Source organism: Grampus griseus (genome assembly GCF_964374135.1).
Source record: "Grampus griseus genome assembly, chromosome: 2".
NCBI classification, from domain to species: Eukaryota; Metazoa; Chordata; class Mammalia; order Artiodactyla; family Delphinidae; genus Grampus; species Grampus griseus.
This window is the reverse complement of record NC_139018.1, coordinates 158,550,227-158,563,177: the sequence shown is the minus strand read 5'-3', so window position 1 is coordinate 158,563,177 and position 12,951 is coordinate 158,550,227. Positions and strand designations below refer to the sequence as shown.

General features: G+C 47.7%; 1 protein-coding gene across 1 annotated transcript in view; it reads left to right on the top strand.

Moving 5' to 3' along the window:
- The first annotated feature begins 4,757 nt into the window (after positions 1-4,757).
- CCNY (cyclin Y) overlaps positions 4,758-12,951 on the top strand; it is a 125,496-nt gene continuing 117,302 nt past the window's right edge. Inside the window, exon 1 of the mRNA XM_082647349.1 lies at positions 4,758-4,978. Coding sequence (XP_082503475.1) covers positions 4,825-4,978 — 154 coding nt within the window. The 5' untranslated portion in view covers positions 4,758-4,824. The remainder of the gene's footprint in view (positions 4,979-12,951) is intronic.

Below are 12,951 nucleotides of genomic sequence, written 5' to 3'. Positions count from 1 at the left end.
AGTCCAGCCTACCACATCCCCCTTTACTCATCTGTTAGTGGTGCTCGGTTTTTGAGTAAGTATCTCAGGCCTTCTACTGGCTCACAGGTGTATTCTTCTGTTGTGGCCTGTGGGGTTTTGGGAGGCAAGAGTTTTAATCTAGATAAATGTACCTAACTAGGTATTCCTTGTAGTTTAATGGCAGTGGGGGTGGCTAAAATTACTCTACAGGGGCCCTTTCATTTTGGTAACAGTTGATCTCCAGGGGATCCCTCCTTCCAAGTTTTAAGAAGAACCTGGACCCTGAAGTTAATTTGTGGAGGGGCTGCCCCTTCTGTTTTATCCCTAGTGGGACCTGGCAGTGCCTTCTTGGCTTAGTCCAAGATTGCCTTTTGCACCTGTCCCAGGTTAATAACACACTGTAGCCTCTGGCTCACTTCCTCATACCAGTGGTAAGGAAGGGCATCTCATAGGTCACTTCAAATGGTCTAAGCTTCAGGAGACTCCTGGGGGCTATGTGAACCCTGAGGAGTGCAATAAGAAGCAGGTTGGTCCAAGGCTCATGAATCTCTTGGCAAAGTTTTGTTAAGGTTTTCTTTAAAGTATGGTTCATTTTGTCTACTTTTCCTGAAGATTGGAGGTGCCAAGAGGTGTGCAGATTGTAGCTAATTCCAAGGCGGTCGATAGGCCTTGGGTGATGTTCGCTATGAGGGAGGGCCGATTATTGCTCTGGAGGGATTTTAGAAGCCCAAACCGAGGAATCGTTTCTTATTTAAGAGGGACTTACAGACTTCAGTGGTCTTTTCAGATTGAGTGGGGAAGGCTTCCACCCATCCTATAAAAGTACTGACAGGCACAGGAATATATTTATATCCTGACTGTGGGGGCATTTGGGTGAAGTTTAATTGTCAGTCTTCCCCCAGGTATGTCCCACGGGGTTGAAGTGGCTTGAGTAATGAAGGAGGGATTGGATGGGCCTGCGGATTATTATGGGCACACAAATCACAGGCAAGGGTCACTCATTTTATTGTTCCTTTGAGCCCCTTTCCTGAAAAGGTCCTTTGTATCAAGTCCCACAGTGTATTCCCCCCACAGTACGTGGCACCATGTAAACCCTTAATGAGCCTCCTTTCTTGGGCCCCAGGGATAAGAAACTTGTCATCCTTTATATACCAGCCTGTGCTTTCTTTCTTATAGCCCCATTTTTCAGCATTCTCTTGTTCCTGTGGGGAATACTGGGGCAGGCCAGGGAGTTCAGGGGGGCCAATCATTAGGGCCATGATTTGGTCAGGCTCTTGCAACGGAACTGCCTGTTTTGTGGCCTGATCAGCTTTGTTATTTCCTTGGCTTATAAAGGACCCGTCCTTCTGATGGCCCTTACAGTGAATTACTGCCACCTGGGTCGGGAGCTGCACTGCTTCTGAAAGAGCCAAGATTAAATCTTTAGGTTTTATGGAAGAATTTCTAGCAGTTAACATTCCTCTCTCTCTCTCCAAATGGCAGCATGAGCGTGTAGTACATGGAATCCATATTTAGAATCAGTAAAAATATTTTTCTGGGCTGAAGTCTGGGGTGGTGGGGCCTTGGCTTCTATGATTTCATTTAAGCTAACTATAGCATCCTGCCATTCGGGTTCCCATCTCTATAAAACTACTCCCATCAGTGAACCGTTCAGCCTCAGGGTTGTCAAGGGGTTCATCTAGGAGACTGGATCTGCTGGAATAAGTTTGTTCTATTGTCTCTGTACACTGATGCAATAAATCTCCATTTTCGACAGCTGTGAGAGGAGTTGCTGGGTTTAAGGCTTGGCACACCTTTAAAGTAATATCAGGGGTATCCATCAGGAGAGCCTGATATTTTGCTAACTTTCCCCTGGTTAACCAATGGTGTCCTTTGGCTTCTAACACAGATTGCACCTGATGAAGAGTTGATGCATCTAGGTGTTGTCCCACGGTGAGCTCAGAAGGCTCACTGACCAGTAGGGCCGTGGCTGCCACCACCTGTAGGCAGCTGGGGCATCTCGGGGCTGAGTCCAGTTGTTTTGAAAAGTAAACCACTGGCCTTTGATCTGCTCCCAGCTTTTGGGTCAGGACTCCTAGTGCTATCCCTGACCTCTCATCGATAGGGTGAAGGGTTTGTCTAAATTTGGAAGCCCTAGTGCTGGTGCCCTACTCAACTCAATCTTTAGGGTCTCAAAGTCCCACTGGTGGTCCCTACTCCATTAGAGGGGTTCCCTTTCTTCTCCCTTTAGAGCTTCCTGTAGGGCTTTGATTATAAGGCCATAATCTGGAATTCAGATACGGCAGAACCCAGCCATTCTGAGAAAGCCTCCGAGCTGTCTCTTTGTGGTTGGCAATGGTAATGCATTAATGGCTGTTTTCTGATTTATGGCCAGGGCTCATGCGATGGGGGTCAAAACAAACCCTAAATATTGAACCTCTTGCTGTGAAATCTGAGTCTTTGTTGGGGAGACTTTATATCCCCTTTCTGCCAGGAAATTTAGGACCTTAACAGTATTCTGATCTGAATCTTGCTTCACCTTTTTTAGTTAGGTAAAGGACCTTAGGACCTTATTAATAGGTCATCAACATACTGTAACAGAGTTCCATTTTTCAGGCTCAGTTCCCTCAGTTCTTTTCCTATCGCATTTCCAAAAAGACAGCAGCTGTCCCGAAGGCCCTGTGGAAGCACTGTCCAAGTGTAGGGAATAGCTTCCCGGGTGTCAAGTTCCTTCCATTCAAAGGCAAAAAGGTACTGGGAGTCTGGATGTAGGGGGATACAGAAAAATACATCCTTGAGGTCTAACACAGAGAAGTATTGAGCACCTCCTGGCATTTGAGTACGGTGTACAGGTTTGGCACCATTGGGTGAATGGGATGGATGACTGCCTCATGCACTGCTTGTAAGTCTTGCACCAACCAGTATCACCGTATCCCCGGGAGGCTTTTGGATGGGGAGAATTAGAGAAGTGGACTAGCAGGGCCAAATGAGCCCAGGTTTTAGGAATTTGGTGAGCAGCAGTTGGCCCCCATCCCCACCCCTTCCCCTGCCTCAAGACCTCAGGCTTTAAAGGATAGTACCTCTGCCAAGGGTATTTTCCCCCAGGCTTTTCCTCTATTTCTATTGGGGGAACATGCTTTGCCTTTCCTGGTACCAATATGTCCCAAACCACACGATCTACCTGTTGCCTAATTTCTTGGGGACTATTTTTATGACCAAAAGGCGGGTCATCTGGGGCTACTAACAGATGCAATCTCTGTTCCTTCTGGGACCGCACCCTGTTCTAAGAGTACTAGCTCCCAGTTTATTCAGCAAATCTCTTCTGAGGAGGAGGAGGCCATTCCGGCACATACAAAAAGGAAAGAGTGATGATACCAGAATCGACCTCACAGGTAAGGGGGTGGGATGTAAACTGTCTTACCTTTGGCCGCCCATCAATCCCCATTACAGTACAGTCATGGTTGCAGAGGGGACCAGCAGGCCAACTCAGGACAAGGACACCCACCACTTAACCCAACAAATGGCAATAATACAGTTCAGAGCATGGAACTTTTAAAAATACGGACTAATAAATGTAATAAACATTACTGAGAGACCGGGGGGAGCACAAGTTAAAAAAAGGTTAAAGTCGTCCAGAATTAGACAAAATCATGCTTACACTGCCTTTGGCAAGATGTACACACATTGCTGATGCTGGATATTAGTTCCCTTACTTTTCTTCCCAGTTAGTACCTGCGTCCGTCACTAACACTTCGTGTCTCTGTACCTCAGTTTCCTCATATGGAAAATGGGTTGCGCCAGGTTTCTCCTGTTCAAAGCATTCTGTCCCCGCGTCTCCCCTCAGCACGCCTGCCCTGGCCACCTGGAAAAGGTGGGAGGGTTGTTTCTGCCGCCTTACTTTGTCCCCCCGACAGGCGAAGGTGCAGCGATGCACTGGGGGTGGAGGGGCGGGGACCACCCTCCAGAGTCCCCACACGCAAGGCCCACGAGATCGGGGGAACAGGAGAGCAGGCACTACTGAACGGATCTGACGGTAACCTGCGGGGAGCGCGGCGCCGCCCGGGCCCAAGGTGCATTCCGGGCAGACGACAGGCGGCTCAGGACAGGAGAGCGCCCCCACCCTGCCCAGCTGCCTCTCAGCGCATAAAAGAGAAAAAAAGCCCCTCACTCCGCTCCACCCCACCGCCCCCGCTCAGCCCGGAGCCGCCCCGCGGCCCCTACCCCGAGGCCCAGGCGCCGCACGAACCTCTCTTCCCCGCACCAGTCCCTCGCGACGCCGCCGCGCTGCCCGGGCCCGCGGGAGGGCCCCCTCCTCGGTAGCGCATCCGCTTCCAGGGCAGAGGGCGGGGCGGTGCCGGGGGACGGGGCGCTGAGGGCGCGGGGGGCGGGGCGAGAAACGGCGCGGAGGGCGGGGCCGGGAGGGCGGGGCCGGGAGGGCCGGGCCCAGAGTCCCCGCGGCCGCCCACGCCCAGGCCCGGCGCTGCTCCTCCCCGCTGCCAGCGTTCCCGCCGTCCACGGCTGTCCGCGTTCCCGCCGCCCGCGTTCGCCCCGCGTCCCCGAGTTCCCGCGTCCCCGCGTCCCGAGCGGCCGCGCCCCCTGAACCGGAACCGCTTGCGGCCGCCGGCGCGGAGCCGGGCCGACCGGGAAGCGGAGGCGGCTGCGCGGCGCCCGCCATGGCGGCGGCGGGGTGAGCCGGGCCGGGCGGCCGCAGTCGCGCGGGCGCGGGCGCTCCTCCGCCGCGGACAGGCCGCCGGGCCGGGCGAGGGGAGCCGGGCCGCCCATGGCGAGGCCGCGCCGCCGCCGCCGCTGCTGACCCGGGGCCGCGCCGGGGCCGGGGCGCCCGCCATGGGGAACACCGCCTCGTGCTGCGTGTCGTCCAGCCCCAAGCTCCGCAGGAATGCCCACTCGCGGCTGGAGTCCTGCCGGCCCGACGCCGACTTGAGCCGCGAGGACACGGGCTGCAACCTGCAGCACATCAGCGACCGGGAGAACATCGACGGTGAGGCGGGCGGGCGGGGGTCCCTCCGATTCCTCCGACGCCCCGCGCCGCCTGAGCGCGCGCCCCGCATCCCGCCCGGCGGCCGTTGCTCTCGGTTCTTCCCCGCGAGAGGGCCAGGGTCTTCGCCCCCGAGAGCGGGCCTGGGCGGGGTCCAGGCCGGGCTCCGGCCGTCTGTCCGGCGGAGCCGCCTGTCTAGTTGCGCGCAGAAGGGTGAGGTCGTCCGTCCTCCGAAAGGCGAAGGGTATGGGGACCCTGGGCAGGCCGAGGACTGGGTGCCTGGGTCAGCTGCCCGGAAACTCGCCAGTTGATCCCACTTGCTGGCCTTCAGCCCATTTCCATGAAAAACTAACCTCCCCAAAACACCACCAACAAAAAGCTTTTTTTTGGGGGGGGGGCGGTTTAAGAGACTGCAGTCAGATAGCTTCACCAGAATTTTTAAAAATTTTTTCTTTACGGTATTATCACAGTGATTTGCAGAGAGCTTTGGAATAAGTCCCCTCGTTTTTGCTTGGGGCTGAATTACAGTCCCGTGAATTTCTGATTGATTTGAATGACTTTTGGTTTGGATTAGTGTTTGTAAAGGAAGTTAAAGGACTGATCGCTGCGCCTAGTAATGGTTGTTTATTTTATTGGTCTTACAGTACCTTTATTAGTACCATCTTATCAATAAGCGACGTGGTTTAATATCTACAGATGGGTAGTTTATGCATCATACAGTTTATAAGTTTTCACCTTAAAAATTGGAAATATATTTTTATGACAACTTGACTTTTTTTTTAACCATTGAATCTTTTCACAGTTGATGTGGTTGAACTAATCTGAAAAAATTTCTTGTGTGAATGAATTGGCACAAGCCTATCGTAATTTATTCTTGTCGCTTTTAGGATGGCACATTCCATGTAGTGTGCAAAACCAAATTTAAACTCTACCAAAGGGAAGAATTTTCTTATTGTTTGGCCTCATTTAATTTCTTCTAAATAGTAAATTCTTCTTTTTAGGACAACAACTTTATTAAATGAGTACCATATGTAAAAGAGACTAAAACAATGTCTGGTTTATAGTAGGCACTTAGTAAATTAGGGCTCAGTATGACATTTCTAGTGGTGTTATTTCAGACTTCCATTATGTTGACCTACTCTTTAGTTGCCTTTGAACTATAACCGTACTTTATTTTTAAATTTATGCGTTTAAAAGCATCTAGCAGGATATTAAGTTCGGTCTGTCATGATCATTCCTATGGTCTCAAGCACCTGAAAGAAGTGGCCAGCATGTAATAAACACTAAATATTGTGTTTTAAAGGAATGAATGAATGATTTTGTTGTAGGAAATCATCACTTAGTCCTATATAATGTTGGAGCATTGAAGATAATTTCTCCCTTATGTTGTGCCCTAATATCAGGTAGAGGCATTGTGTTTTAAATAATGGATTAAAATAATACAAACGAAAGGAAGACTCTCATTTCTTAGACCCAGGCTGCGTGTTATTATTGCCTATAGTAAGGAAACAGGAAAATAAAAGTAATTGTAATCAGCTATTCGGCAGTAAGGCTTAGAAGGATTTTGCCAGAAAAAAATAGAGTAGTGTTGTGTTCTTTCATTTGGAAGAAATCTAAGTTTTGGTCATCATTCGCTTTTGAGAAAACATTTGGAAGAGCAGCAGCTCTTGTTTTGGAGGTTTGGGGAGGTTTGAGAGACTATAGAGCAGGTTAAGAGGATTTCTAATCTGGGCTGTAGACGATTTCTAATCTGGGCTGTAGTGGCTTCTCACCCCAGAACCCAGTTGGTATGAGGCTAGTTTAAACCCAGAAATACTAATTCACTATTTCAACAATGTTCTCTCTGTCTGCCACATTCAGTCAATAATACTTGTAGTATTTACCTATTTGGCCATTCTCAACAGTTTCAATTAGAGCAGAAATCTAGGACTGGGCTTTGGCATTAGTATGTGTAAAGCGCTCCAGGTGATTCTAAGATGCAGCTGGGTTGAAAATCGCTGGCTGGGTGAGCCTTGGAAGTGTCATTGTTGTTCAGGGGCATTTTCCGTGGAAATTCATTCTGTCCGAGGCTGGGAGAAGAGAATAGGTTTGCTTAAGTTGTAGTGTATAGATATACATATATATCTGTATTTTAACTTCTGATTATTAGGTGATTAGTAAACATGTAAAAACTGCATCTCAGGAGTTCTTGATTTCAGTAGGTAACAAAAGCTGAAGTGCCTAAGTACCATATTTCTTATACCCTGAAAGATCTTCCAGACAGCTAGTCTTGGAAGGTTCAGAGAAGTTCATGGAGCTGGGTTAGGTTAGTTTCTTTAGAGCACAAAGATACGAGGTTCATGTTTTCCCTGCCCAAACACAGCAGGTAATGTTTGTAGAATTTCAGTGACTGTGTTAGGCTTCCATGATGCCCACAGGCAACTTGCCTGCCTTTGTATTTAGTGTACCTTAGTGTTAGGTTATTCCTGTTTTAGAAATTTATATTAGACTCATCAGTTACCCAGGTATTACTCCTGGTAAAATTACTGTGAGATTGAGAAAAAACAAAAACACTTAGCAACAGTGATGGTAATAAGTACAACGCTTACATATTGCTTACTCTGTGATGGATGCTGCTTTAATGCTTGACATCAGCTCATTCATTCAGTCATCGCAGTAACCCTGGGGGTAATATTATCCTTACTTTAAGACCAAGAAATGAGGCAGAGAGGAGAAATGACTTGCCCAAAGTTATGGAGCCAATAAATGACTAGTGGAAACTTTCCATTGTTGCTTGACTAGCCATCAAATATTAACTAAATATTAACTAGTGTGGGGTTGCCTTCTGGGGTAGGCTCTGTGTCACTGTGTCGTATCCATGGTTTCTCTGGGAAGGACTTCCTCCATCTGTAACATGCTGGATTTACCAGATTAGATTATTTTTGTGGGAGGAGAAGCAGAGGAATGGACTGAAGAGAATTTAAAATTCGGTGAGACTAAATAAATCAGGATAATTGTTAACATCTGTACCAGAGTGTCAGTTTGGGTTGACAAACTCAAACCTCAAAATGATTGGGAGCCACTTCATCCAAGGATCAACTGTCATCCTTGACAATCCAATAGCTCCCTCATCTCATATCCAGTCTGCTAGGAAGGCATGACTCTCTATCTTCAAAATATATCCAGAGTCTGACTCCTTCTTAAAACCTCTCCTGCTGTTGCAATCTAAGCAGCCTGACTGGTCTCCCTGCTTCTCCCCTTACCCACCACAGTCTGTTCTCAACACTGCAGCTGTGCTGAGATCCTTTTCAGAACTTTAACACATCACTCCTCTGCTCAAAAAACTGCAGCGACTCCTTATGTCACATGGAGTAAAAGCCTTACAGTGAACTTGACAGTGGAGTCCTTCCAGTGGACTCCAAGGCCCTTTGTGATCTGCCTGCCTTCCTCAATCACTAGCTCTTTCTAGCCACACTGGCCTCCTTCAGTGCTGTTCCCTGAACACACCAGACATGCTGTCACTCCAGGACCTCTGCTCTGTCGCTCTGCCTGGAATGCTCTTCTCCATGTGTTCTCTTGGCCAGCCCCGCCTCAGCCCCTTCAGTCTTAGTTCAAGCCTCACTTTTTCAGTGAGGCCTTCCCAATCACCCCACTTTAACATTCCTCTGGTCACCCCATCAGCAATCCTAATATACATTTTGTGCACTATGATTTCTTAACTGCATGTCACCTGTAGTACATTGTATACACATATGTATGTATTGTAATAATATTTCTACTCTAGCGTATAAGTTCTGCTAGAACTTTTTTGTTCATTGATGTAACCTTAGTGCTTACAGTAGTGCCTGATACCTTGAAGAACCGCTTTAAATATTTGTTGAATGAATGAGTGAAGCCAGCCACTGAAGGACATCAGAGTCAGAGCATCAGTGTGTGTATTTATTGAGTGAGAGGAAGCAGAAGGAAGTAGAGAATGAATAAGACTTGTAATAATGAAAGCAGAGTGGATGTGAAACTTTTTGGTTGGTTTGCGTTTTAACCTGAGAGGTAAGCAGATAAGGTGATATCCTGAAAATGAAACTGAAGAAAGATTTCAAAGCATGACAAAAGAAAAAAACACACCCAAACTGAAAGGAAACCAATGGCTGGTGGAAATCTGTTTAACAGCGTGATATGTTTAGTCTTATTTCAGATGTCTCTTCAGATGAATGGCTTTAGCTGTGGTCTCACGTCCTTAAGGATCAAAGTGAGACTAAGATGATTATAAATCAAAAAACGCTAGATAAACAAATGTGATTATGAACATAGCCATTCATGTGACTTTCTTGGATTAAATGTGAAATGTGTTCTGGGATATATGGCACTGGTATCTGAACCTCCCACGGCCAGGGAAGCTGGAAGCTTGAGGCGCTCCCCTAGGCACCGCAGGGTAGCTGGGGAAGCCAACTGCTGTAAGGCTGGGGCGACAAGAGAGCTGGTAACAGACCTAAGTGCCTGTTTGGAGCAGGAGCTTGGACTCCTGCCCTTGGTTTCTGCGCTGTCTGCAGCCTATGGAAATTGATCCCTTCTGCGTTCTTTTTCTCGAGTCTCGGTCCCACTTTAACCTTTCCAGCCTGACGGGCAAAACCATGCCTGTAGACTTTGCTTCCAGGCTAAAATTTATTAGCAATGCTGCCTGTGAGGTTTGTGAAGATGTTCCGACCGAGTGTGGGCTAACTGCATACGGTGGTGGCTCCATGGAGCAATGATTGTGGCCCCCTGACCTCCATTCCACTCACTTATTTTCCTTCCTAATTTAGAATCAGGGAGTCATTTGCCCCTCACTTTATGGATGAGGAAGCTGAATCTTGGAAGGTGCAGTCTCTTGCGCAGGTCATGCAGATCCTGGAAGAGGGTAGTGAATCTCTTCACATCTTTCTCCTCATTTTACAGGAGAGGTAATCGAGCCTTAAATGTTAAGAAATTTGCTCAAGTTTCCACAGCTAGTTAGTAGCAGAGTTGGGGTCCAATTTATCCTTACTTGCTAGAGCGTCACACCTCAACTACCCTGTGATAGCTACTTAGGGAGGGAGTGATCTGTGCCTGGCCCACGCCTGTCTTGTTTTCAGAGTTTCAGTTGTTGCCTGTGTGCTTTTGGCTAACAGTACTTTGCGAATAGGATTTTTACTTTTCTGCTCCTTTTAGGGAGGAGTGAAGATTAAATAATTTTTTGGAATTGTAGATTTTCTCACCCTTTTCTACGAAGCTGATTGTTTCTATCATCTTAAGGAGATGAATTGCTTTCACATTTCTGGCTAGATGAAACTAACAACAGAAAGATTAAATCCAGGGCTTCCCTGGTGGCACAGTGGTTAAGAATCCAAGGGTTCAAGCCCTGATCCAGGAAGATCCCACATGCCTTAGAGCAACTAAACCCGTGCCCCAGAACTACTGAGCGTGCGCTCTAGCGCCCGCGAGCCACAGCTGCTGAATCCCGCGTGCCTAGAGCCCATGCTCTGCAGCAAGAGAAGCCACCGCAATGAAGCCCATGCACCGCAACGAAGAGTAGCCCCTACTCACCACAACTGGAGAAAGCCCGCACACAGCAATGAAGATCCAACGCAGCCAAAAATAAATAAATAAATTAAATAAATTAAAAAAAAAGATTAAATCCATTCCTATCCAGAAAAGGGCAGAACCAAAAGGAAAACTATAATGAGAGGCAAGCCACGTGAGCAGCTTTGAAATCCTGTTTTAATCACGCAGGGTCAGAGATTTAGCTCCAGGCATATAGTGTTGGACTTACCTTTAAGGAAGCAGTGTTTGGTATTTTTCACAAGAGAGCAATTCACAGTATCATGCTTGTCATACTTCAAAATACAGATCCTTTAACGATTCAACATCTAGGCACCCAGGGTAAGTCTGTGGCACCAACATTTGATGTTAGAGCCTCTCGTGCTTTCAGTATCATTTTCAGCTGGTAGCTGGAAGGAGGGAGAGAGCTCGCTCTCCCTGCAGCCTTTCGCGTCATCATGAAATGTTGAGTTTGTTGCTGGGAGTCTTGGGTAGGAGATCATTTCCTCTCTGTGCTCCAAGAACCACTGTTGTCCTATCCTGCCTTTCCTGAAGAATGAGAGAAGGCTCTTCCCAGGGGGTTTACAGAATGTGCCTCTGGGTCTGTGAAGTTGATGGAGGGCAAGGAGCAGGAGCCCAGTAATCAGGAGGTCTGTGCCCCGGACATGACTCTGCCTTTGCTGTGGGACCTCTGCCCTAGTGAGCCACTTTCCTCTCTGCTTAAAAAAGCGTGCTTAAAAATACTGCCTTGAGGGCTTCCCTGGTGGCGCAGTGGTTAAGAATCTGCCTGCCAGTGCAGGGGACATGGGTTCGAGCCCTGGTCTGGGAATATCCCACATGCCGCGGAGCAACTAGGCCCGTGCGCCACAACTACTGGGCCTGAGCTCTAGAGCCCGCGAGCCACAACTACTGAAGCCTCTGCGCCTAGAGCCCGTGCCCTGAAACAAGAGAAGCCACTGCAGTGAGAAGCCCACGCACTGCAACAAAGAGCAGCCCCTGCTCATCGCAACTAGAGAAAGCCCGCGCGCAGCAACGAAGACCCAACGCAGCCCTAAATAAATAAGTAAATTTATTAAAAAAAAATACTGCCTTGACATATGACCCAAGGGACCTAAAATGAGACTAAAATGCTTAATAAACCAGAAAGTACTAGATGCACGTATGTCATTATGAACATGGCTCTCATGTTGATTTTCTTGGATTAAATATGCAGTGTGCTGCAAGAGCTACAGCAACCTGTGTTTGAACTTTCCATAGCCAGAGAAGGCAGAAGCCAAGGGGCTCATCCTACCAACATATCAAGCGTTCAGGGTAGTACCGGAAGGATAAGTGGAATTTTAGAGCTGGGTGGGATGAGGTTTTGCAGAGCTCTGTGACCTTTGAGTGGGAGCTTGGTGGCAGTAGAATTTGGAATAGAAATCATCCTCTTTCTAGCATTTATTGCCCTTCTGGGTTGCATCTTTCCAAAGTCATACCATGATGCCATGCAGTGAAAGTGGGATGAGTATTTGAGACAGCTTCTCCAACTCCTGGGGATACACGGCCCCTCCAGCCAGCCGGCCGGTTGGCTGGCTGCCCGTGGAACTGGGTTCCTGGGAACGTCAGCCTGTGCCCTGACAGAGAGGGTAAGGCCAGGGATTTAAAAAACAAAATTCTTCAAAGAATAAGGTTTTTGAGGCATGCATACAGGTGCTTTATTATATTAAAATACTGCTTTAAATAAAGAGGAATTGATGGGCTGAAAAATAAGCACAGGAAGCCCTGAGCGAGTTTTTTGGGGCGGTTTGTGCCAATCTTTTTCATGGAAGAATCTGACTGGCTGGGTCCACAGCTGCAGAGAGGTCAGGGAGACCTCGCCCTCTGTTCCCTTTCTCAGCTGCTTGTGCTGCTGATAGCTGTTTCGTATGGCTCCCTTCCTTTACTTCTTCTGGGGCTTCTTTTGCTCTCTGCCAGCTTGGAAAAAGGGGTGTGCTGAAGCTAAAATCGAGTGTGGTTGGTCTGATAGCTGACAAATTGGCAGGCTCCTCAGTCAGCAAGAGTTTGCCTAGAAAGTCTCTTGGTGACTCTGAGAAGAGAGATCATCTCAGGGACGGTCAGTTCCAAATTGCTACATTTTGGGCCTCTCTGTTGCCTTGCTGGGGAGGTTACACTTAAATACTGGAGTGGAAAACCTTGAAATCCTTTATTCTTCACCTTTGTCAGAATATTGACATTCTGTACAACAGTTTTGACTTTGTAAAGAAACTTTGTTTTTTTATTTGTTTTTCATATGGCTCAAAAATTGTACTGAAAGGGAGTTCTAAAATATTTGGTCAATGGTAACATCTCTGGGATAAGTGTCTAGTCTCCTCTGGTTATCCTACTTTGATTAAAAAAAATTCAACCTGATTTCATTATTTGATAGACACATTACCTAACATATGTAATTTTAATTCCTGGGTCAT